Source organism: Halichoerus grypus, chromosome 2 (assembly GCF_964656455.1).
Source record: "Halichoerus grypus chromosome 2, mHalGry1.hap1.1, whole genome shotgun sequence".
Lineage (NCBI taxonomy): Eukaryota > Metazoa > Chordata > Mammalia > Carnivora > Phocidae > Halichoerus > Halichoerus grypus.
In genome coordinates, this window is record NC_135713.1 from 150,952,846 (window position 1) to 150,975,329 (window position 22,484).

Sequence of the window (22,484 nt, forward strand, 5' to 3'; positions counted from 1 at the left end):
CAAAAACAGAAAGACCCGTAATAAATTTCTTTTAAAAAGACAAATACGTCCCCGGTGAAGCTCCGCGCGCAGCTGGGGTCCCGGCCGGCGCCGAGCCCCCTCCTCGCGCCCGGGGTCCCCGCCCGCAGCTCGCACCCCGGGCCCCGCGCCCCGCGCCCGGTTGCCATGGGAACAGGCTGCTGGCCGGAGCGCGGGTCCCGGGCGCGGGCGGGGCGCGGGGAGGAGCCGGGGGAGGCGCGCGGCCGAGCGGTCCCCGCCCCTCCGCTGGCAGAGCCGCCGAGCGGCCCGGCCGCCGCCCACCGCGTTCCGGCCCGCGACCCCCCGAGCTCCTCGACCATGGCGGCCCCGCTCTTCCCGCGCCAGCCCTGGGCCCCCGCGCCCACCCGCTCGGACCCCGCCGACGACTCCGGGGGCCTGTTCGACGAGCCCCCCCCGGAAGAGCCTCCCGCGGCCCGCGCGCCCAGGGCGGCGGCGGCGGCTGGCAGGAGGGCCGGTCGGCGCGCCGGCGGGAGGGCGCAGGGGGCCCGCGCCGGGCAGCCCCCCAAGGCCGCGGTGCGCCCCCCGCCCGAGGAGGAGGCGCCCCCCCGGGACGAGGGCTGCTACCTCGACCATTTCCCGCACCTCTCCATCTTTATCTACGCGGCCATCGCCTTCTCCATCACCTCCTGCATCTTCACCTACATCCACCTGCAGCTGGCCTGAGCGGCCGGGGCCGGGGGCGCGGGGCCCCGGGGGGGTGGGAAGGGAAACCAGGGGCTCGGCGTGGCGTGTGCGGGAGACGCGCCGCACCCCCTTCATCTAGCTTCTGATGCTTGCTCTTTTGTCCTGTGCTTGTCACTACCTTTGTGTCCCTGCTCATCTGGAGACATGTCCGGAGCTGCTGCCAGTAATGAAATAAGGGTCTGCTTGCCCCTGAGATTAGGGGAGGGGGCGGTCATCCCCCGGCGTTTAGAGGAGCGGGGTGCGGCTCACGATTAGGATCGTGTTCCTGGACCCTACACTTCATGAGGTGGGAGCACGCGCAGTGAGCCCACCCTTGGGTTCCTTAAGGGACGAACTTCCGGAGAGGGCCCCGCGGGGAGGGAGGGTCGGCGCCCTGGGCCAGCCGGGCGGGAGCCCTGTGATGCTGCATCGCCCCCCGGAGCACCAGCCAGGCCCCCGGAGCTGGCGGACCTGAGCGCCCCGCGGGCCCCGCCGGAGCGCAGGACACGGTGAGTGGCGATCGTCGGGGTGGCGCGTCGCCGCGTCCCCAGGGGCTTGAGCTGACCCGGACTGTGCGTTGTTCCTGCCTTAGGCTTTGCGGCTGCTACCGGGCCGAGACCCACAGCCGGAGGGGCTGTCCTGGCAGGAGGCCACGCTGTCGTCGCGTCCTGGACGGCGTGGGACGAGCGGCTGCAGACCTCCCGGGACGCGGGCCTCTGGCTCGCGCGCTGCGCAGGATGAGACTCGGGGCCCCCGGCAGGGCTGGGGTGCGCGGGAGGGCTCTCTCTGCGTCTCTGGCGGCTTCATGCTGGCCCTAAGCGCTGCCGCAGCAATGGGACCCAAGACCAGGGCGTGGGGTATCTGTCATTAGCAAGAATTCCATCGGGGTTGTCATCTCAGACCCAAAGGCCTAACACTGAAACCCACCTTGCGGGTTACTCACCCACCTGCCATCTCTTTTTTTATTCATGAATGTTAAATGTCATCAACTCAGCGCTCTGCTACGTTATCTGGAAATGTCTGTCTTACCTCTGACAAAATAAATCCCTTTTTCAGTCCCATGTATACTGAGTTCTCGCTTAATTTAGAGCCAAGCAGTGGGCCCTCCAAGCTTCCCAGTCTGCTTGGTTTCACCGCATAATCCTTAGAGCATCCCTACCATTGCTCCCAAACAGGTGTGTCCTATGACCAGCGTTTCCAGGTGCAGCTTCTCCCTCCTCCACTAAATAGCCATGCCTGCCTCTCTATGGCATCTTTCTCCATATCCAGTTCCCAGGAACGTTCTGGGAACGTTCTGTCCCCTGACTGCAGGTCCACAACTGTCCTCTGTGGCTTCACCTGCTGCCTCTCAGATTCAGTCCCCACCTGCTTCCATTATCAAGACACTTCTGCCCCAGTACGGTACCCCCAATAAGCTCTAGAATCTGCCCCCCCACCCAACTTGTGTCTTTATAAGCTCAGCATATTCCAATATCAGAGCCTTGTCACTTCCCAGTTCTGTGTTCCCGTGATCCCGCATCACCGTGGGGCTTAGCATCTTGCCCCTCTGCATTTCATTGCTGTGCTGCAAATTCAATACCCACTGTTCCCTGACATCAGCCTGTGCTTTACACCCATGATTTATTACAATAACACCACGCCCCCCCCCCCCCGCCGATAATTAGTGGCACAATTCCCCAAAATTAAGTCTCCATGGTACCCGCGGTAGGTACTTCTCCCTGGTTTCCAGCCTTCAGTCTTGGATATTGCATATCCTACCGACTTTTAATATTGACTAGCCACTGAGTTCCAATACATAGCTCCGTGTTCTCCAGACAGTCCTATTGTTTTCCATTCGTACATCTCCTAGAACCCCTCATTAGACAGTCCTTCAGGGACTACTCAGGATATGATCCCCCAATATTCTCCCCTCCACTAATGCCTTGTGAGTAGCTTCTCCCCTCCATTCCCAGAACCTGAGTTCCCTGTTCCTCAAATATGCCTCCAATTCCTACCCCAAATTCCCATATCCGGTTCCTATGAGACTATATTGTAATTAGATCCTCTTGCCTCTACATTCTGAACATAGGCTCCAATATTCCCCTAAATGTCCAGTCCCATGTGATCCCCTTATTTCAGGATTCATTGTGCGGTTCCCCCAAAACTAGGATTATCACTGCCTCTCCGATATGGTGCTCCAGCCTTCCCCAACATTCTCTGCATCACTGCTGTGCTCCCCCCATCCCCGGAATGAATTGCTTTCTTCCCATACACCCATATTCTCCTCTATTAGCCCTTACTTTCCCCCCCATACCCTGAAATTCCTGAAACACCTGAAATTTCCCATATCTCGAAATTCCTGATTCCACTGGGGTCCAGCAGGAGCTTGGCCCACATTTTCTAATATTAAATTTCTACTGTTAAATATTAAAATTCTACTATTCTCCCACCATCCATGTGTACTTTCAGCATCCCTTTATGCCTGGCCTGGCCAATTTTCCTCTTACACAGTTCAAATATCCCACGATATTTGGTCCCATATCCCCTCCACCGCCCACCTAATTTCAGTTACTACTTCCCTCGATGGAGCTCTCAATTGTCCTCCAACTTCTGGGCTTCCAATAAAAGGCTCCCTTGTCCAAAATACCCAGCCACTCCAGTCAAGTACTAATGGACTGTCTTTTCAGGGTTCAACCGTAAAAAACAAATGGGCCCATTTTGGGGGTCCTTTGGCCATGTTGCTCAAGAATCAAATCCTAGAGAGTGTCTCACCAACCTGGCTAGGGTCACTTGCCCACCTTTGGCCGGAAGGCGGAAGAGAGAACTTGATACGCAGTCCCCAAGAAGATAGGATGCAATGGGAAAGAAGGTTTCCCAAAGGAATACTGGTCACCATGACCATGGAGGGTGAGCAGGCAAAAATAACAAGACATCTAGTAAAGTGACTCTCAGCAGATCCCAAATGATGATGGCAGGAGAGACGACTATTTTGGGCAACTTGTCCTATTGCACATTGAGCTGTCAGGGGTGGGTAGGTATACGGAGGCAGTGAAATGAACAGTGGTTTCTGGATACCAAGGGACAGCAGGAAGTTTATGTTGGGGGACACAGTTGGAATTTAGCTGTGTGGGACAGTGGAACCTCAAGCTGGGAGAATAAATGGAGCAATTTTGTAAGTGTTTCATTTTTTCTTGGGTATCTAGCACTGGAGATAGTCATTAGCAAGACAGATACAACCCTTACCTTCATGGAGCCCACTGTGTTAATAAGGGAAATTAGGGCGTGACAGGCTGGATGTCTTTTATGACTTGAAGGCTCTCAAGCCCATGAGGAGTTTCTTTTATTTTCCCCATTTTGCAGATGAGGAAACAGACATAGGGGAAGTGATTTGGCCAAGGTCGCAAGACCAGTGAAGGCGCTAGATGAACCCAGGCATTGTTTCTGGAGTGTGTACTCTTACTATTTTTACCAACATCATTGAGATACAATTCACATGCCGCAGAACTCATGCATTTAGTATATTCACAGAGTTGCACGACCATCACCATAATCAATATTAGGATATTTCATTACCCTGAAAGGAAACCCTTCACCTCTTACCCATCTCCCTCCAACCCCCGACCCAGCCCCCATCCCTAGGCAACCACTAATTGACTTCCTCTCTCTGGATTTGCCTGGTCTGCACATTTCCTATAAATGGAATCATACAGTACGGGGTCCTTTGTGACTGGCTCCTTTCACTTAGCACGCTGTTTTCGAGGCTCATCCCTGTTGCAGCGGGTAGTAATGCTTCATTTCTATTGCTAAGCAATATCCCATTGTCTGGATATACCACATTTTACATATCCATCCAGTAGTTGCGTTCATTTGGGTTGTTTCCACTTTGTGGTTACTGTGAATAATGCTGCTGCGGACATTCACGTACAATATTGTGAGTGTGGACACGTGTTTTCTTTTCTCTAAGAGTGAGATTGCTGACTCATATGGAAACCGCTAGACTGTTTCCCAAATTGGCTGCACCATTGTACATTCTCACCAGAATTATAGGAGGGTTCCAAGTTCTCCGCCTCGTTGACAAAACTTGTCTTTTTCTTTTTTAATTCATAACCTTAGTGTGTATGAAGTGGAATCTCTTTGTGTCTTTGATTTGCATTTCCCTGATGGCGAGGACATCAAGCAGCTTTTCCTGAGCTTACCAGCCGAGTGTCTACCTTTGAAGAAACATCTATTCAGATCCTCTACCCGTTTTTTAAATCAGGCCATTTGAAAAAATGCAAAAAAAAAAAAAAAAAAAGGTGGGGGGCGCCTGACTGGATCAATCAGTGGAGCGTGCGACTCTTGATCAGGGGTTATGAGTTTGAGCCCCATGTTGGGTGTAGAGATTACTTTAAAAACCATGCAAAAAAAATTGAATAAATAAAATTGGGCCATTTGTCTTGAATTCTATGAGTTCTTCATGTATTCCGAATAAAGTCCATTATCAGATATTATTTGCAAAATGTTCCTCCCATTCCGTGGTTTGCCTTTTAACTTTTGTGACGGTGTCTTTGACGTACCAAGGGTTTTTTTTCATCTTGATGACATCGTTTATCTATTTTTTCCTTTTGCTGCTTGTGTTTTGGGTGCCATGTCTAAGAAGCTCCTGCCTAGTTCAAGGTCAGGAAGAGTTAGGCCTGGGTTTTCTCCCAAGCATTTCTATAGTTTCAGCGTTTACATTCCGATCTTTGATCTGTTTGGGGTTCATTTTCATACAAGGTGTAAGGTAGGGACCCAACTTCGAACACCAATGGCCGACAATGTATGTGATGAAGCCTCAAAAGGAGGGGTTTTGGAAAGGTCCCTCATACTGCCATGCTGGGCCCAAACCTATGGGGGCTAAAACTCCCTTGTTTGGGGCCTCGCCCTATATATCTCTTCATCTGGCTGTTGATTCGTGTATCCTTTGAAGTAAACTGGTAGTCTAATGGGTAAACAGGTCTCCTGAGGTCTGTGAGCCTCTCTAGCAAAATAATGGAGCCCAAGGAGGGGGTCATGGGAACCTGTGATTGACAGCCAAGTGGTCAGAAGCCCGGGTGAGCAACCAGGACTTGCGACTGGGATCTGAATAGCAGTGCAGCTGTCTTGGACTGAGCCCCTGACCTGGTGAATCTGATGTTATCGCTGGGTACGCTGGGTCAGAATTGAGTTGACTTGCAGGACCTGTAGGTGGTATGGGGAACCTCCCCCCAACCCTGGGGAACCTCCCCCCAACCCCCCCGCCTCCCGCACACACTCATAAGGACTGAGTGCATAACCTCTTATACAGTGGTCCCCTATAATCCCTTCTATTTCTAGAAGGTTGTTAGTGGTAGGAGTGCTGACCATTCGGACTCCATCGCTGGCCCTCCATCTTGTTCATGTTCAAGCAATGATGACCTCTCTTGAGGCTCAGTGTTCCAGGTCCCTCGGAGATTAATATAGAGACCTTAGAAATGCCCACCAAGGGCAGGATGGGGGGGGGTCTGTTCTGGCCTCCCTCGAATCCCTTAGAGATGACAGAGTCCTTCCTCTTCCTGGTGCACGAGCGGTGCCACAAGATCTCCTTCAAGGCTAGCTGTCAACGAGGTGGATGCCAGTTCTTTGAGGGGCGTGTGAACCCTCTGATCTCACTACAATGCCCTCTGCGTGTCCCCTCGCTCTGTAAAAATCTGTGGACAGAGGGTGGGGGGGTGAGGGGGGCTGGACTTGGTGGAGAGTAACTGAGGAGCTGGAGGGTCGACCGCTGGGCGCAACAGTGAGGGAGAATTGTGGGAATCCGGCATCTGGGGAAACCGAAGGTTGGGATCACAGTCAGAGGCTCTAATGTAGAGGGGAGTAGGGAACGCGGCGAGACAGATGCTGGATGGGAACGGGGCCATGAAGCGGAGGGGTAACCGGGGGCTTGTTATCCTGACTTATTTCTGAATTTTTGAGGGAGGAATTTAATTATCAGAGAACAACGGGGCCAAGGAGATGACTTTGTCCCTGCTGAGACTACTATGGCAGACAGTCTCAATATCCACCAGTTACTAAGTGCTTACTCAACACGCAACGAACTCCTCTGAGTCTTTTGGGTTTTGTTTTCTTAAGCTAGGTGTGGGGCCTGACGTGGGGCTCGAACCCAAGACCCTGAGATCAAGACCTGAGCTGAAATCAGGAGTCGCACGCTTAACCGACTGAGACACCCGGGCGCCCCTGAACTCCTGAGTTCTAAACACTGTGGACTTCACCCTTCTGTCCAGATCACGACCATATTTTAAGTGCCTTCAGACAAACCGTATTATTGCATCTGTGAGGACAACTAGGTGTGGGCTGTTGCTTCCTTAGTAAGCAACCCACCTCCTTCTGAGTGTGAATACGCTAATATCCTAGCTTAATCAGGTCTAACAGTTAACAGGTAACAACCCTAGTGACTTGAAAGAACAGAAATGCATTCTCCCCCTGCTCTGGCCCCAGACATCCAGGGCGAGGGTGTCACACTCCCCAGAGGCGCCAGGAGGAACCTCGTCTTTGTCTCTTCCAGTTGGTGGTGGCTGCTGGTGTTCCTGGCGCGTGGCCCCATCACTCTCACCTGCCTCTGTGGTCACCCTGCCTCCTCCTCTCCTGTCTCCAATCTCCCTCTGCCTTTGTCTAGTGAAGACACTGGCCACTGGATTTAGGGCCCACCCAGGTAATTCAGCTCCCCTTATCTCTAGATCCTTAATTATTCCTGCAGAAGACCATCTTTTCCAAATAAGGCACAATGACAGGTTCCAGGAATCAGGACGAGGACATGCCTTTGGGGGAATCACCATTTAACCCTCTATAGTATTTTTTTTTTTTAAGATTTATTTCAGAGAGAGAGAGAGAGCATGCACACACACAGGAGCAGGGGGAGGAGGAGAGGGAGAGAATCTTCAGGCTGACTCCACACCAAGCGCTGAGCCCAACACAGGGCTCGATCCCATGACTGTGAGATCATGATCTGAGTCGAAATCGAGTTGGACACTTAACCAACTGAGCCACCCAGGCGCCCCTCTATATGAGATTTTTTTTTTTTAAAGATTTTATTTATGTATTTGACAGAGAGACACAGCGAGAGAGGGAACACAAGCAGGGGGAGTGGGAGAGGGAGAAGCAGGCTTCCCACTAAGCAGGGAGCCCGATGCGGGGCCCGATCCCAGGACCCTGGGACCATGACCTGAGCCGAAGGCAGACGCTTAACGGCTGAGCCACCCAGGCGCCCCTATATGAGATTTTAAATAAGCTACAAACACGGGGAGCCTGGTTGGCTCGGTCGGTGGAGCATGCGACTCTTGGTCTTGGGGTCATGAGTTCAAGCCCCACCTTGGGCACTGAGGTTACTTAAATAACAGAAAATCAAAAACCAAAGCCTTTAAAATATGTGTATTTCATGTACAGGATTGGAAAAAAGACTCTTTGATGATAAACATATTCCAGGTAAACACAGGCATCTTAAATCTATGAATATTTAAATTGCAAACATTAATGTCCCAAGTCACTCTTCTACATAAAGGAGAAACTCCAAATCCTGTTCTTTAAGGAAGACATGGAGGGAAACGCCCTAAGAGCACCGACTGCTATTCATGCTCTTTCTCTGGGTGACACAACATGTCACATGGATTAATTTCAGAAGAAAATATTAGACTCCACTAAATTTAAGCACAAGACAGCTAAAATTTCCCCACTGTGGGTACTAAATATTTGATGCTTAGGAGTATGAATAAATAATTTTAAAAATATTAGGTACAGGGCAGATTCCAAAACTAACCGAAGTATGAATAAAACGATATAAATGCCTAGCGGTCAGTTCGTATCAACTTTGCCCTTGGCTCTGTTCCGGGCTTCCCCTTCTACCCCAGTGAGACCTGCCTCTCCTTCGCCCACGGTCTTCCCCTGCTGGGCTCCCCTACGGCGGACTGCTCCACGTCACAGAGAGGTTCTAGTTTAGGAACGAAAACAACTTGTTTGCTCTTTCCCGAAGATCACGGGTGTCGTTCTACTTGCTTCTTTCCCTCGGCTGACGTCCCCGCGCAAGACACGCTGGCGGACGAGAGCAGGCAGGCTGAGCTGGCTTCAGTCTCGCGGGGCAACGGCTAGTTCGTAACAAAGCCACCCACCGCACCTTTTTCTCATTTGATTGCATCCAAGGAGTAAGTCGAAAGGACCAAGTTACAGAGGACCAAGGAACAGCTTTACAAACATCTCTGACCGGCCAGGGAGACCCTGCCTCTTCAGTCATGGCCCCCAGGGAATTGTTACTGGACCAGGAATCCCGACCCGCTGACGAGAGGTCGCTAGGGAACAGATGCTCCTGAGATTAGTCCAGGGCGTGTGGAGCAACCTCAGCAGAGTGGACCAAGACAGAGGGAGGTGTGGAGTACAGCAAAGAGCAAACAAAGGAAATCCCGTAAGATGTACAGTTCACTAGAATATCACTGATATAAATCCTTACTACTCTACTTTCTAATGAGCTCCTGTTACTACTTAGAAATTAAGATATCTTCATTCTTTTGCCTTCCCGTTCCACGTTGTCCCTAATAGTCTGGAGTTTTCTGGAGTTCTGGACCAGGAACACCAAGCTCTCCCTAAAATCACTAGTCCCGTGATCTCTGCCGGCATTTTCAAGCTCATCAAACAAAGCCAATGTCTGCTTAAGTTTGGCCTGAACAATTTTTTGTTCCTCCAATTCTGCGAGAAGGGCCTGCTTAGCGCATAATTCAGTCTTATATTTCTCTTGTAGCTGTTCGATTTCTTTCTGGAGAAGATGGAATTCTTCCTCAGTACAGGGGTGCATCTCCTGAGGCTTATCTTCCGGAAGCAAGATGTTTGGGGGAATACGCAGGATCAACTGTAAAAACAGCTGCTCCATTTTGCCAAAAAGGCTATCGAAACGTCCCTTCATGAAGCCAAGAAACTTCTCTGTGCATTTACGAATCTGGACGGGGCTAATCTCACAGCCCGGGATGTCATCCAGCTTCTTCAGAATAACCTGCTCAACGGCCTGCATCACTTCAAACAAGTAGTCCTGAAATGCGATGTAGATCCTCAGCATGCAGGTTTGTGGCGTGAAGCCAAAGAACTGGGCCTCGTAGGTCATTGGATCCACGGACATCTTCACTTACTTTGCGTGGTTAATTTTGACTGGAAAAAATCTGCCAATGTAAAAAGAAAAAAATTCATCTGGGTAAGAAATCAGCTGATGAAAGTGACAAACCCTATTCCAGAGAGCCAGGAAGCAGGCGAACACAACTCAAGGAGTGTGTGTTTCCTGAAGCCTGATGCTACCTGCAGCCCTCCTCGTCCACAACAGGATACAAACCCTTGGCTCTCTGAGGCTCTTTCCCTCACTTCTCGTTAAAGAGGGCTCTGGCCCAGGGCTCAGTCTCCTGAACTCTGCTATCAGCCTGGACCGCTTTCACATTTGGATGGAGGACCTAAGCAATGCCCAAGAGATGCGGTTTCTTGAGTTTCAATGGCCTTTGTCTCTGTTCTCACAGCCACCCGGCCACTGCTATTTGTAACCTCTCCCCAAGTGCTCCTTCTTGACCACAACCTTATATGCTGTTCTTCCAACTCCCCTTCATGTACTCATCTATTTTCATTTCCTCCCACTCCCCCATGCCTTCCTTCAGGATCAAGTTCAAACTCTTTCAACAGGGCTTACGTGGGCCTTCATTAACCACCACTCTGTCTTCCTGTTTAAGGAGCGCGGCTGGACAGCGCTGAGTTGATACTTCCTATTTCAGGGCACTCTTTCTGGTCCTTTCTTATTCTCCCATCTTTCATCTCCCATACGAACCCACTCTAGCGTTTTAACATGTGCCTTTTCAATCCATCTTTAATTCACCTCAGATAAATTTTAGGTAGTCTTTTTTGTTAAGAATTTATTTATCTATTTATTTATTTGACAGAGAGAGAGAGAGTGTGCCCAGAGTGGTGGGCAGAAGGAAAGGGAGAGCCCGACGCGGGGCTCAATCCCAGGACCCTGGGATCACGACCAGAGCTGAAGGCAGCTCTTAACTACCTGAGCCACCCGGCGCCCCAGTTTTAGATATTCCTGAAAAAGCTTTGTATGCAGATATTTACATTTTTCTTTATGTTTGCAATCACTTCATGTTATCTTATGTCATTGCTTTTGACTGAAGTACTCCGTCAACTTTATCACATGCATCCGCCGCACTCGGCAGGCCCGTTCCTGTGACAGACACCTGGTTTGCTGTGAGCACCTTGCTACCAGATACAATGTTGTCATGAACACCCTCCCATAATGTCTCCTCAGGGACTTGCAGGCTTTTCACATTGGCAAGTAATTGCTGAGCCATGCGGCTTACTCATACATGATTTTTCTCTAAATACTGCGAAATGTTCTCTGGGGGGAGGAGGCAGGTTAGGCCGACTGACACTCCCCCTTGCAGTATATGAAAATTTCTCATGTCTTTATCAACACTGGATATTATTCAACATTCTAATTTTTGCTAGTCTGGTAGGTGTTAAAATTGTTTTAGGGTGTTGCTTTTTGAAAACCAAAACCAGGGCTCCTGGGTGGCTCAGTCAGTTAAGTGTCCAACTCTTCGCTTCGGCTCAGGTCATGACCTCTGGGCCGTGAGATCAAGCCCCACCCAGTGTGGAGCCTTCTTAAGATATTCTCTCTCTTCCTCTGTCCCTGCACCCCAATCCTTCACGCGCTCAGGCACTCTCTTAAAAAAATTACGTTATGAGAACTTATTTATAAAAAGAAAGAAAGAAAGAAAACCAAAACCATATATGTACCCCCCACACACAGGCTGGACACCGAGGGCTGAACCTACACTCTCCCCATCCCACCTAACCTACGGTTTACATTAGCATGACTTTCTTATTCTGGGAGACCAGAATATTTTCATTGTTCAATGGGATCAACTCTCCAGTGGGAAGAATCCCCCCCGGGTACTCCCCCGCAACGCCCGCCCCTCCCCAGGGTACTCCCCCGCAACGCCCTCCCCCTCCCCAGGGTACTCCCCCCCACTCCCTCTCCCTCCCCCGGGTACTCCCCCCCAACGCCCGCCCCTCCCCAGGGTACTCCCCCCCAACGCCCTCCCCCTCCCCAGGGTACTCCCCCCCACTCCCTCTCCCTCCCCAGGGTACTCCCCCCCCCAACGCCCTCCCCCTCCCCAGGGTACCTTCCCCCCAACTACCCCCCCTCCAGCGTCTCCCGCTCCCCAGCGTACCTCCCCCTCAGCCCCCTCCAGCGTCTCCCCCCAGGGCCCCTCCCAGCACCCCCCAGCGTCTCCCCCTCCCCGAGTTCCCGCCCACTCCGCCCTTCTTCCGGATGCCCGCCGCAGCCACGCCGGGCGGGGACCACTTCCGGCGCACCGCCCGCTCCCGTCAGGCCCCGCGGCCCCGCGGCATGCCGGGAGCTCGGGGACGGCGGCGCGCGGCCCGGTCGGCGGGCGCCCGGCGAGGGTGCCGAGCGCAGACCCTCTCCTCCCCGCTGCTCGGAGGAGGAGATGCAGCCCCGCGGCCCTTACCCGAGCGGGTGGGAGGGCGACGAAACCGGCCACGCACCGGCCTCCCGCCACCGCCTTTAAACCACCGCCTGCTGCTGCGGAGAGGCGGCGCCGCCCGCTCCCGGACGCCGAGCGATGCCGGCCTCACCGAACGCCGGCCGGGGCGGGACGCCGTCGTGCTCCTGATTGGCTGGCTGCGCGGGGCCGCCTCGCTCGCAGACGCGGAGGGGCCGGGCGGGAAAGCCAGCTGTGGCCGGCGGGGATTGGCAGAGGGGCCCGGGACTTACACGCCTCTCCCCGACGTTGGTGGGCTGGTGGGTGGGGCGGCCGGGCTGGGCCCCGCGGAGGCGCAACTCGTGATTGGCCGGCGCGCTTTCCCTGCGGCTCTGGCGATTGGCGGCTGGCCGGGTGCGCGGCGCTGATTGGGCGGCAGCCCGCTTTGGTCCCGCCCCGCCGCCGGGGTTGACTGGCGGAAGGGGAAGTGGGGGGGGGGCAGGCGGCGGTGGGAAGATGGCGTACCAGAGCCTCCGGCTGGAGTACCTGCAGATCCCGCCGGTCAGCCGCGCCTACACCACCGCCTGCGTCCTCACCACCGCCGCCGTGGTGAGCAGCTGCAGCGCCAGCCTCTGTGTCCGCGCTGCGCCCCACCGGGGCCTCGGGGAACTGGGGTTCGGGCCTCGGGGAAGCCCAGAGGGGTTGGTCTCCGGGGTGGGTGGAGGCGTACGGGGCTCACGCTGGGGTCCAGGGCGGCCTATCCAGTGAGCCGAGAAGGGAGTGCTGCCCCGTGAGGGCTGGAGGGTCAGGGCTCGGGCTGGTTTCCGAGAGCGGAAGGCCGGACCCGCAGCAGCTCGGCGCTGCGGGAGCCGCCCACCCAGAAAACGTGTCTGAGAAGGCAGGCGCTGGGCAGGTGGTACGGCGGTGACTGGTGGGGAGAAGGTCCGCTCAGTGAGGAAACTCAGGCGTCGAGGACAGAAGGGGGGAAGTTTCCGGCAGGGACGAGAGTCCGGGTACGGAGACTGCCTGGAAGCGCCCAGCCCTGACGGCGGCGGCGTCTTCAGTCTCGGTTCTCGGGTGAGCTGGGTCGCTTCGCACAGCTATTCCAGGCGGGGGCCGGGCGGTGGGCAGATGCGTGGCCGCCGCTTCTCCTTGCCCTGGATCTAGGATAGCAGCACCTGCCCCCCTTGCCTTCAGGTCGGCATCAGCTACCGCAGCATAGAACAAAGTTTTATCTTGGTGTCAGGCATAAGGGTACAGAAGATTGTACCATTTCTGCAGAATCCTTTACCGACCTTTTCCACGCGCCTGAGAAGAAAAGCCTTAAAGGATTCAGCCAGAGTGACCGAGAGTTGGAAGCTGCTAGACCTACTGATCTTTTGTTGTAGATGATGTTTTGTTTCTTGGTCGATTTGCTTTAAGAAGCTCTTTTCTTTTTCAGCAGTTGGAATTGATCACACCTTTTCAGTTGTACTTCAATCCTGAATTAATCTTTAAACACTTTCAAGTAAGTGGTCCATCACAACCACAGCTCATGTTTCAGTTGTTAAACTTGTTCTTCATACTTTTTGGTAGCAGATCCTTCCATATGTTATCAAAAAAGAATTCAGTGGGAATATTTGATTGTCTCGTGGGGGGGCGGGGAGGGTGGTAATAAAGATGTGATTCTGCATCCTGATTGGGCTTCAGAATCACCTAGGGAACTTTGAAGAGATTCTCAGGTTCCTCATCGTGTACCAAAACTGCAATCAACCAAGGGTAGGAATTAAGAATCTGTATTTTATTGGTAAAGTTCCCTGCATGGTTTTAATTTGATGTGCCCAGTTCCTGTATGTAGAAATTACTGGCTCAGAGTTAATATTGTAGCTGGAGAGGAGACCGAACAGCCCAGGGAGAGCCTCAGAGGATGCCCTATGTTGTCCACGTAACACCTCGGTGTTATCACCACCGTCCAGTTCAGAAACTCGACTCTGTTAGTGCTTTTAGATTGATCCGTCTTCCAGGGATCAGATGGTATTAACAAAAGTCCAAAAGACTGACTCCTTAAACAACATGCCAGTTTATTAGATTCTAGTAGGAGCTAGTCCTTTCCGGTAATTAGAATGCTCAAAGAAAGGTGTGTTTTCCTGCTCCAGGATGATCAGATAACCTGCAGTTGGAGGGGGAGAAGGACCAAGAGTCAGTAATTTTCCTCTCGAATGTGTGTCATTCACTTTACACCCACTGAGCTCCGGCTTTTGTGTGGCTTCTCAGATTCACCCTCCTCTGTGTCCCCAGGGTATCTGTAAATACTTCCTTTAGAGCATCTCTGGCTTTGTACTTGCACTTAATTAGATGTTTGTCTCCTCGATAAGTTGGGGACTCTAAAATCCTGTAGGCAGTTAGTAGGTAGAACTGAATTATTTCACCTTTGTTTCCAATTCTGAAGAATTGAATGATGCACAAGGCAGTCCTGTGGACTCTTGTCACTGCCTTCGTCCTTCACAGCTCACCTGGCCTTTGCTGGGCACTGTAGCTCCGTCCAAGCATTGCTTCCTGTTAACGTGCTTGGCTCGATTTTGCCTGGGGTTAAACTCTTGATGACACCATGTATCCGCATTTGGAGCCGGGATTTCCAGGCCTGGATTCAGAGTCTCCCTGTGCCAAGTTCCCTTGGGCAGTCCGTTTTCATGCTCTCCAAGTGTCCCCATTTCCTCCTGTGTGACATGGGGATGGGAGCACCAGCCTGTGTCTCACGGGGTTGTTAGGATCACACGAGATTATAGATTGTGCTAAAACATTTTAAAATGTGAAGTTCTCTCCCATCGTGAGTAGTTGTTTTTATTGTGGGTGTGGATGGGTTGGGTAGGGAAAAGTGTGTCAGGGTTTCCAACACGAAAACGAGTGTCCTGGTATCTGCCAATTAGACTAATTATTAGAGCATTAGAGCTTTACTTGTAGGGAGTTGGCTGTTTACTCAGACTAGAACTTGAGTGTTCTAGAATTACTCTTTCCTCTGGATGTTTCTTAGGGACTAATATAGAAACATTTCTTGGCAGTTTAAGCGAGGCCTCTGGAGTTTCTCTGTGGCCTCTCAAGACTGCTCGTTAGATTCTGACACTAGACACACGAAAGCCCTGGTTTCTGTTCTGTGAATTAACGTAGTCGTTCCATCCAGCTTTTCCCATAATTCGCCTGACCATATGGTACGGGCTTTTTTTTTTTTTTTTTTTTTTTTTAAGACAACGACAATTTCAAGTTTTCTGTCCTATTATCTTTGCAGATTTCAGGGGCCGAGTGATACCTTTCAGACTTCCAACTGGAAACAGCACAGAAATCCAGTGTCAGATCACGTGCGCCCCACTTTCTGGTTCAGAGCATAGTGTCGCTTGCTCATGGCCTTTCACACCACTGCAACCCCAGGATATGTTTTTTGTCTTAATGTGGAAATGTTTCCTGGTATATTTTACTTAATGTGTCTTTTCTCGATTTTTTTCTTTTAACAGATATGGAGGCTAATCACCAATTTCTTATTTTTTGGTCCAGTGGGATTCAATTTTTTATTTAACATGATTTTTCTGTATCCTTTATCAAGTGGGGTTAGCATAAAACCTGGAGGTTTGCTTAGGGAATACAATGTAAGTTGAAGCTTCTGATGCTGCTGGTTTTGTTACTCTCCTAACTGACTTCTGGGTGCTGGGTCCGTGGTAGAGATTAGCTGGTCAGAAAGTCCTGTTTTGAGGGTGTTTGTCAGTTCCTGTTTGTTCTGATGGGAGGTATTCACCCGAAGAATGAGTACACTACTGCCCGTAAATCCCTTACAAATCAGATGGAGGGAGAGCAGTGGATTCTTTGAGGCATATTTACAACATAACATCAGCAGGTACCCGAATACGGTGATGAGTCCCAGAGTGTCGGCACAGGACTGGGAGCAGCTTCCTGGGGACTGGAGAACGTGAGGGCTCCCTGGGTCTTGGTTGCGGGTCCTACTGGCTGGAAAGACAGTGCCATGTGTCTGCCTGGCAGGCCACGTGCTGCTTGTTGCAAGGGGAAGAGGGATGCTCTGGTCAGGTGGTAATTGGGCCCCCTGAACGGGGCATTCCTCTTCTACCTGACCCTCTGGATTGAGAGGGGAGTTACAGCTCAGCTCATGTGCAGGAGACGGGCCTTGTTGGGGTGACAGGATCCCTGCCCGGTGGATTCCTGTGTGTCCTGTGTGATACGCCATCCTGGTAAGTTTCTAAAAATGAAATATTTTCCTCATGATGCGTCTTTATTACTGAGGTATAGAAATGCCGAGTCTGCCTGGCCTGCAAAAGTAGATGCTCACGCGAGGCTTCTTGCCGGGCGTTTCTTCCAAGTTGGGCTGTGAAAAAGCAAGGTGGCTCAGGGCGTGGTGGGGCTGTGTCCGGGAAAGACGACCCAGCTTGGAAAGGTTTCCTGAGTCCCTGCAAGCACGTGTGTGCGGCCTCGGGCTTCGCTCCCCAGTCGGGAGCGGTGTGTGTAACGTGTGGAGCTGGTCTTCACCTCGCCCGAAACGCCGGGTGAAAGGGACATCCCCACACTGCCCCTCGTGGACACGCTCGCGGACGCGAAGGCTTGGCTTCGAACGGCCGACGCGGAGCCCAGTGTACTGCAGCCTACGTTAAACTTGACTTTCTTCCCACTCGTGTGCTTACCGTTTTCTTAACTTGGAACTTAAGATACCGCTACTGTCGAATGCTAGAAGAAGGCTCTTTCCGAGGTCGGACAGCAGACTTTGTATTTATGTTCCTTTTTGGTGGATTCTTAATGACCGTATCCTTCAACAAATAGAGCAAATACGGGAAAACGCTCACGAACGCCCTCTGTCTTGCCAAAGGCCTCCATCTGTCTTCCACAGTCCGCTAGATAAGCTCAGCACACAGACGGGGCGGCCCTCCTGACCGTCGGTGCGGGCACCGTGGCCGCGTCCCAGCCTGCGCTCCGTGACCACGTCTGAGCCTTGGGGTGGGCGAGTCAGAGGGGCGTTTAGCAGTAACAGGTGGGTCACTGCCACTACTTCAGATGGAGGACTGTCCATGCGTGTACGGTTGGTTGGTTGGTTTTAGAGTTTGTTGTGGGGGGAGGGTGACCTGAGCCAAAACCGAGTCAGACACCTAACGGACTGAGCCACCCCGGGTTCCCCTCGATGTGTGTACTTTTAAACTAAGTTGGTGAGACATTTGGTCGTTATCGAAACTGATAAATTAGTATAATTTAGACTTGAACGTAGTCTGGTCTGACAAGATGGTTTGGCTCCGGCCGGCTTTACTCACCTCTTAAAGGTGCAAATGGTTAGTGAAATTTAATGTAATTATTGACCAAGGAATTATTATAGGTTCCAAATAGTTGAGAACTTCACGGAAACAGAATATTACTGGGAAGCAGCTGTAGTCCAGATGTTTTGGCCTACACAAATTTTTGCCTGGTTGCTCGGGGTGATTATTTTCAGGCTTTCTTTTCTCTAAAGATTAATGACTGTGGGACTTCCCTACCGCAGACCTCTGTTAGAACACAGCCCTTCGTTCTCTTCTCTCGCTCAGCCTTCCCTGTTACACTTGTGATGTTGAGGTTTTCCTTAACGCTACCTGCTAGCTTTTTGGTTTGTTTGTGAGCTTAGTTTTCCTGGGCCAGGCCTTTACGATCATGCTCGTCTACGTGTGGAGCCGAAGGAACCCGTACGTGCGCATGAACTTCTTCGGCCTTCTCAACTTCCAGGCCCCCTTTCTGCCCTGGGTGCTCATGGGCTTTTCCTTGTTGCTGGGGAACTCGATCATTGTGGATCTCCTGGGTAAGAGTCTTCATTGCTATTGTTCCTATTACTTGGTGTGTGAACTTACTCTGCCACTGATTTTTACGTCTGGCACTCACATATGGCTGTCTTGGGATTATTTGGTGGTTATAGGCTCAAAGATTACAATATCCTTTAATTCTGAGTAATTATGTTGACATTTCTTCCTAAATGTATGGAATTTATGTTGGCAGATCCACCTGCAGTCAAAATTTTCATCCTCTCCTTCGTTCTTTGTTTCTGGGCGACTCTAGGCATTGCAGTTGGACACATATATTTTTTCTTGGAAGACGTATTTCCCAATCAGCCTGGTGGCATCAGAATTCTGAAAACACCGTCTATTTTGTGAGTATTGGACATCAGGTTGCACGTTCCTTGCAGATAACGCGGGCCAGGGTCCGTGATCTGTGTTTCCACGGGGCTCCCATAGCTCCTGGCACTCGTCGTTCGGGTCAGTCAGTATTCGCAGATTGAGCCACGGGCTGCAGTGGATGAGCATCTGGATTGGGTCGGAGCGGACGGTGCCAGAGTCCTGCAGGAGCGAGCTCCACGAGCTCGGGGTGTCCCGAGGGTGACGTGGGAGGCTGCCCGCTGAGCGCCAGCCCCTTGTGTCCCCGGGCGGAGCCTGCGGGGTCCCGGAGAGCCGCTGTCTGAGCTTACAGAGGCGAGGCGGCGCAACGGGTGAAACTGACCACAAGGACGTTTCTAGTGGTGGGATTTCTGGCCTTCCAGAAAATAAGAGAAGGAGAGCTAAGCCGTGAGGCAGACTGGGAACCAGGTGTAGGCTGATCCGCTGTGTGACATTAAGAAAGTCCGTCTCCGTCTTGCCCCTCGCTTTCCTGAGAGTGGAGCTTTGGTTTATGGGACCTCTTCCTACTCCAGAAGGTTGTGTCCTTGAGACCTGCTGCATTTAGAAGGAGTAAAATGTGAGTTTTTATTATAAAATGTTGGTTGTCAAATAGTTAAAGCAGAGAGTAAAACTCTCCATAATCCTCCCACTTAGCGGGAACACTGGCTGTTACTATTGACCTTTTGATACATATTCTTCCGTCTTTTGCTGTGTGGGTGCTAAATTTCTAAAAACTCTATCGTAACCTCCTTTTCGATGTAATATGTGGTAATTGTTTTTCCGTCACAAATGTCCTATGGAACCACACCAGCGCCGCGGACTCCTCCCTTACCGATAGATGCCGAACCGGTGCGGCTTTCCTTGGGTGGCACACGTCCGTGATTGTTTGCGAGGGCTGCATTCCTGGGAGTGGGATTGCTGTTGTTTATTCACGAGTTGCCACCCAGAATGGATGCTCAGGTTGACGTTTCTGCCAGCCACGTAGAGCGTCCCTTTCCCCACAGCCTTGTCCAACGTGGGAGGATGGTTTACTTTTTCCTGGGGGGAGAGCTGTAAGATGCCGTCTCGTTTTATGGGTTTGTTTGTTTACGATTTTATGATTTTTTTTTTGAGATTTTATTTGACACAGAGAGGGAGACACAGCGAGAGAGGGAACACAAGCAGGGGGAGTGGGAGAGGGAGAAGTAGGCTTTTGATGAAGCAGGGAGCCCGATGTGGGGCTCGATCCCAGGACCCTGGGACCATGACCTAAGCTGAAGGCAGACGCTTAACGACTGAGCCACCCAGGTGCCCCGATTTTACGATTTTTTTTTGGAAACAGTTTCAGACTTAGAGAAAATTACAAACCCTTCAAAGGACTTTTTATTCCTTAGGTGTTTGAAAGTAAACTGCCCATCAAATGCCCCATGACCCCCCCCATGAATGTGTATTTTCCATGAAGAAGGACATTTCCCTACATAGTCACAATCAGGAAAAGCCTGAGTCCTCAGACCCCAGCCACGCCTGGCCGTTGTTCCAGGAGGCGCTCTTGCAGGAAGAGTCCAGCTCAGGCCCACGTGTCGCACTGCTTGTCCCGCCTCTTCGTCTCTGCCGCGGTGGAACAGCTCCTGAGTCTCGCCTTGCCGTCGTGGCCCTGACGTTTCTGTGGATTCCCGGCCCCTTCTGTAGGATGTCCCGCCACTGGGTTTGTCTAGCGTCCCTGATGTTGAGCTTCAGGTGTCGCGTCCTTGGCAGGACTGTCAGAGAAGTGACCCCGTGCCCTTCTCCCCACGGCCGCCAGCACCGGGTTTCCGGGCACCGATCTTCAGAGTGGCGGTCGTCGCTCTGATGCCTCGATTAAGGTCACCATACGGCTGCTTCCATCCACCCGCGGGCGTTCGAGAGCCATCTGTGGTCTTGCACGTAGAGGGGTCTGTGCCGTTTGCTGAGATGCATGTAGCGCCCCCATTCTCACCGACACTGAGGGACCTGACCCTGTGGTCATTACTCTCTCCACCTATTTAGTGAGCTCCGTGCGTAACCAGCCTCTCATCATGGTGCTGCCTGCCAGCCCCCCGCTCGGACGCCTTCTCATCCTGCTCTGCCCGCACCCCCGTGGTGGCTGCCCTCTTCAGGGAATGCCCGCCTGAAGCCTCCTCAGGCTTCACCACGCTGCACCAGGCCCGTCCATGGGTGTGCGCCCTACGCCACTGGGATGTCCCTCCAACCCCCATCCGGCTCGGGGCCACCATGGCCCCACTTCCCTGCTCGCGTGCCCACGTTGTTCTGTCCCGTGCCTGTTCGGGAAGTAGAAGCGGCCTCGCTGTTTAACATGCTTTCTTTTCATTTTTACAAAAGTGAACGTGTTCATGTTTATTGGCCTTTTGGATTTCCTTTTTGAATTGCCTCTTCAGCCCTGTATTTTTCTGCCGGTGTGTGTTTGCTTTTATTGTTAGTTTGTAAGAATTCAAGCGGCTCATGCTGAAGTATAGATGCTTTTCCTGACCTCACTATAAGATGGAAGTTTTTGGATACATTTCTAACGGTACCAGCTGTGGGCAGTGTCATTAGAAACACGGATGCAAAGAGCAGATGCTGTTTTAATGGTCAGTTCTCTAAGGGGAACTTGAATGACCGTCTAACGGGATTTTAAAAGTCTTTTGGACACTGACTGTCCTTTCCTGTGATCTGCGTAATTTTTCTTGGAATGATTTGTGAGGTTTTTTTAACTTCAGTTGTGATAAAATGTATATAACATGAAACATGTCACGTTACGCAGCTCAGATGTGCCATTCCGTAACATTACTGCCCTCACGTTGTGTTTCTGTGACCCCGTCCATCCTTCAGCTCTTGAGCCTGCCAGAGTGAACTCTGTCCTCAGGAACACGCTCCGTCCCCGCCCCAGCCTCGGCAGTGACGGCACTGCTCCCGGTCCCTCCCGCGTGGAATCCCGCAGTGCCTGCCCCGTGTCTGGCTGTTGGAGCACGGTGCTCTCAGGGCTCATCCACGATGTCGCGGGAGTCAGAACCTCCTTCCTTTTTAAGGCTGAATACTATCCTGTTGTGTGGACGGACCCTTTTCTTGATCCATCCATTTGCCAGTGGGTACGGGGCGATACCTTGGTTGTGGAGAGACCTTCATGGTAAATTCATGGAAAATCAGGTTATAAAACAATAGTGTGATCTGACTTTTGTTACACACAGAAAAGTTGTGGAAGAATGGTGACAATACCCACAGTGATTTCTCTCTGAAGATTAAGGATGTCTGTGTATATTTTTTGTTTTCTCTACAACTAACATGTATTGCTTTCGTAGTAAAAAAAAAAAAGTTCTGGAGGTAAAGCATTAACGCAAACGTGAAATGATTGTGAAACTTTCTTAGCGCGATGACTTTCTGGTAGGTGGGTGTAATGTTTGTCCTTTGGTGGGGGCCCCGGGGGACCTTCTCGAGGTGACTGCGGGACTAAGTGATCTCTGTTGCCTTTTAGGAAGGCTATTTTTGATACACCAGATGAGGATCCAAATTACAATCCACTACCTGAAGAGCGGCCAGGAGGCTTCGCCTGGGGTGAGGGCCAGCGCCTTGGCGGTTAAAGCGGCAGGTGCCAACCACGAGACCCAGCTGGGAAGGACTCGGTGGCACACCCGTTGGGATTCTTTTAGCCTTTGTCATGAAAGTGTGGACGCTTTTGACGGCTTGGCAGGTTTGAACTCCAGAAGCACTTTACGGAATGGTACACTAACGGATCCAACGCACTCGGGGCGGCCGGTTGCACCGGCCCTGGCAGCGTGACCTCTCCGAGCCGGACCACCGCCAGCCACCACGCCCCCGCGCGCTTGAGCTCTGGGGACTCATCCAGAGCTCCCTCCTCCTCTTTGATAGACGAGGCCGTGGGGTAAATGGAAGTTTCAGAGAGGACACAATAAAACTGAGTTCCATCTCTCTCACTGAACGAAAGCTTTTGTGTGTGATCTTTTAAGTGACCACATGGGTTCTGGCCCTGCCGTGCAGGCCTGGGCTCGCAGAAGCTCCAGGCCCGCTGGTCCCAGCCTCACAGTTTTCGACGGGCTTGCATGCCAGGATGGAAGGCCGTGGCCGATGCGCCGTGGCTGTGCACACAGCTTACTCATGCACAGCACCAGCTCCAGTAGGAAGAAGATGGGCTGGTGGTGTCCAGAGAGCT

The 22,484-nt window shown here is 52.0% G+C and overlaps 3 protein-coding genes across 10 annotated transcripts; 2 read left to right on the forward strand and 1 right to left on the reverse strand.

Moving 5' to 3' along the window:
* Positions 1 to 261: 261 nt before the first annotated feature.
* On the forward strand, positions 262 to 1,765 carry SMIM48 (small integral membrane protein 48). Its single transcript, XM_036078472.2, has 2 exons — positions 262 to 1,211; positions 1,295 to 1,765. Exon 1 carries the CDS (start codon positions 337 to 339, stop codon positions 700 to 702), a length of 366 nt encoding a protein of 121 aa, XP_035934365.2. The 5' UTR covers positions 262 to 336; the 3' UTR covers positions 703 to 1,211; positions 1,295 to 1,765.
* Positions 1,766 to 8,070: 6,305 nt separating this feature from the next.
* MIS12 (MIS12 kinetochore complex component) lies at positions 8,071 to 12,341 on the reverse strand. 5 transcript variants are annotated; one of them, XM_036078342.2, is made up of 3 exons: positions 10,367 to 11,616; positions 10,022 to 10,136; positions 8,071 to 9,854 (listed from the first exon to the last, which is right to left on the reverse strand). In XM_036078342.2, the coding sequence occupies exon 3, from the start codon at positions 9,812 to 9,814 to the stop codon at positions 9,194 to 9,196; it is 621 nt and encodes a 206-aa protein (XP_035934235.1). In that variant the 5' UTR covers positions 9,815 to 9,854; positions 10,022 to 10,136; positions 10,367 to 11,616; the 3' UTR covers positions 8,071 to 9,193. The 5 variants fall into 5 exon arrangements, with proteins under 5 accessions (XP_035934235.1, XP_035934233.1, XP_077923887.1 ...); XM_036078340.2 differs by lacking the exons at positions 10,022 to 10,136; positions 10,367 to 11,616 and adding an exon at positions 12,210 to 12,341; XM_078067761.1 differs by lacking the exons at positions 10,022 to 10,136; positions 10,367 to 11,616 and adding an exon at positions 11,910 to 11,946.
* Positions 12,342 to 12,480: 139 nt separating this feature from the next.
* DERL2 (derlin 2) lies at positions 12,481 to 22,258 on the forward strand. 4 transcript variants are annotated; one of them, XR_013445927.1, is made up of 8 exons: positions 12,481 to 12,791; positions 13,624 to 13,689; positions 15,668 to 15,741; positions 16,865 to 16,958; positions 17,778 to 17,973; positions 18,228 to 18,318; positions 18,706 to 18,899; positions 21,789 to 22,258. XR_013445927.1 is itself a non-coding variant. In XM_036078332.2 (7 exons), the coding sequence occupies exons 1-7, from the start codon at positions 12,699 to 12,701 to the stop codon at positions 21,892 to 21,894; spliced, it is 720 nt and encodes a 239-aa protein (XP_035934225.1). In that variant the 5' UTR covers positions 12,481 to 12,698; the 3' UTR covers positions 21,895 to 22,258. The 4 variants fall into 4 exon arrangements, 3 of the variants coding, with proteins under 3 accessions (XP_035934225.1, XP_035934226.1, XP_077923885.1); XM_036078332.2 differs by lacking the exon at positions 18,706 to 18,899; XM_036078333.2 differs by lacking the exon at positions 18,706 to 18,899 and having other exon boundaries at positions 13,627 to 13,689.
* Positions 22,259 to 22,484: the final 226 nt, after the last annotated feature.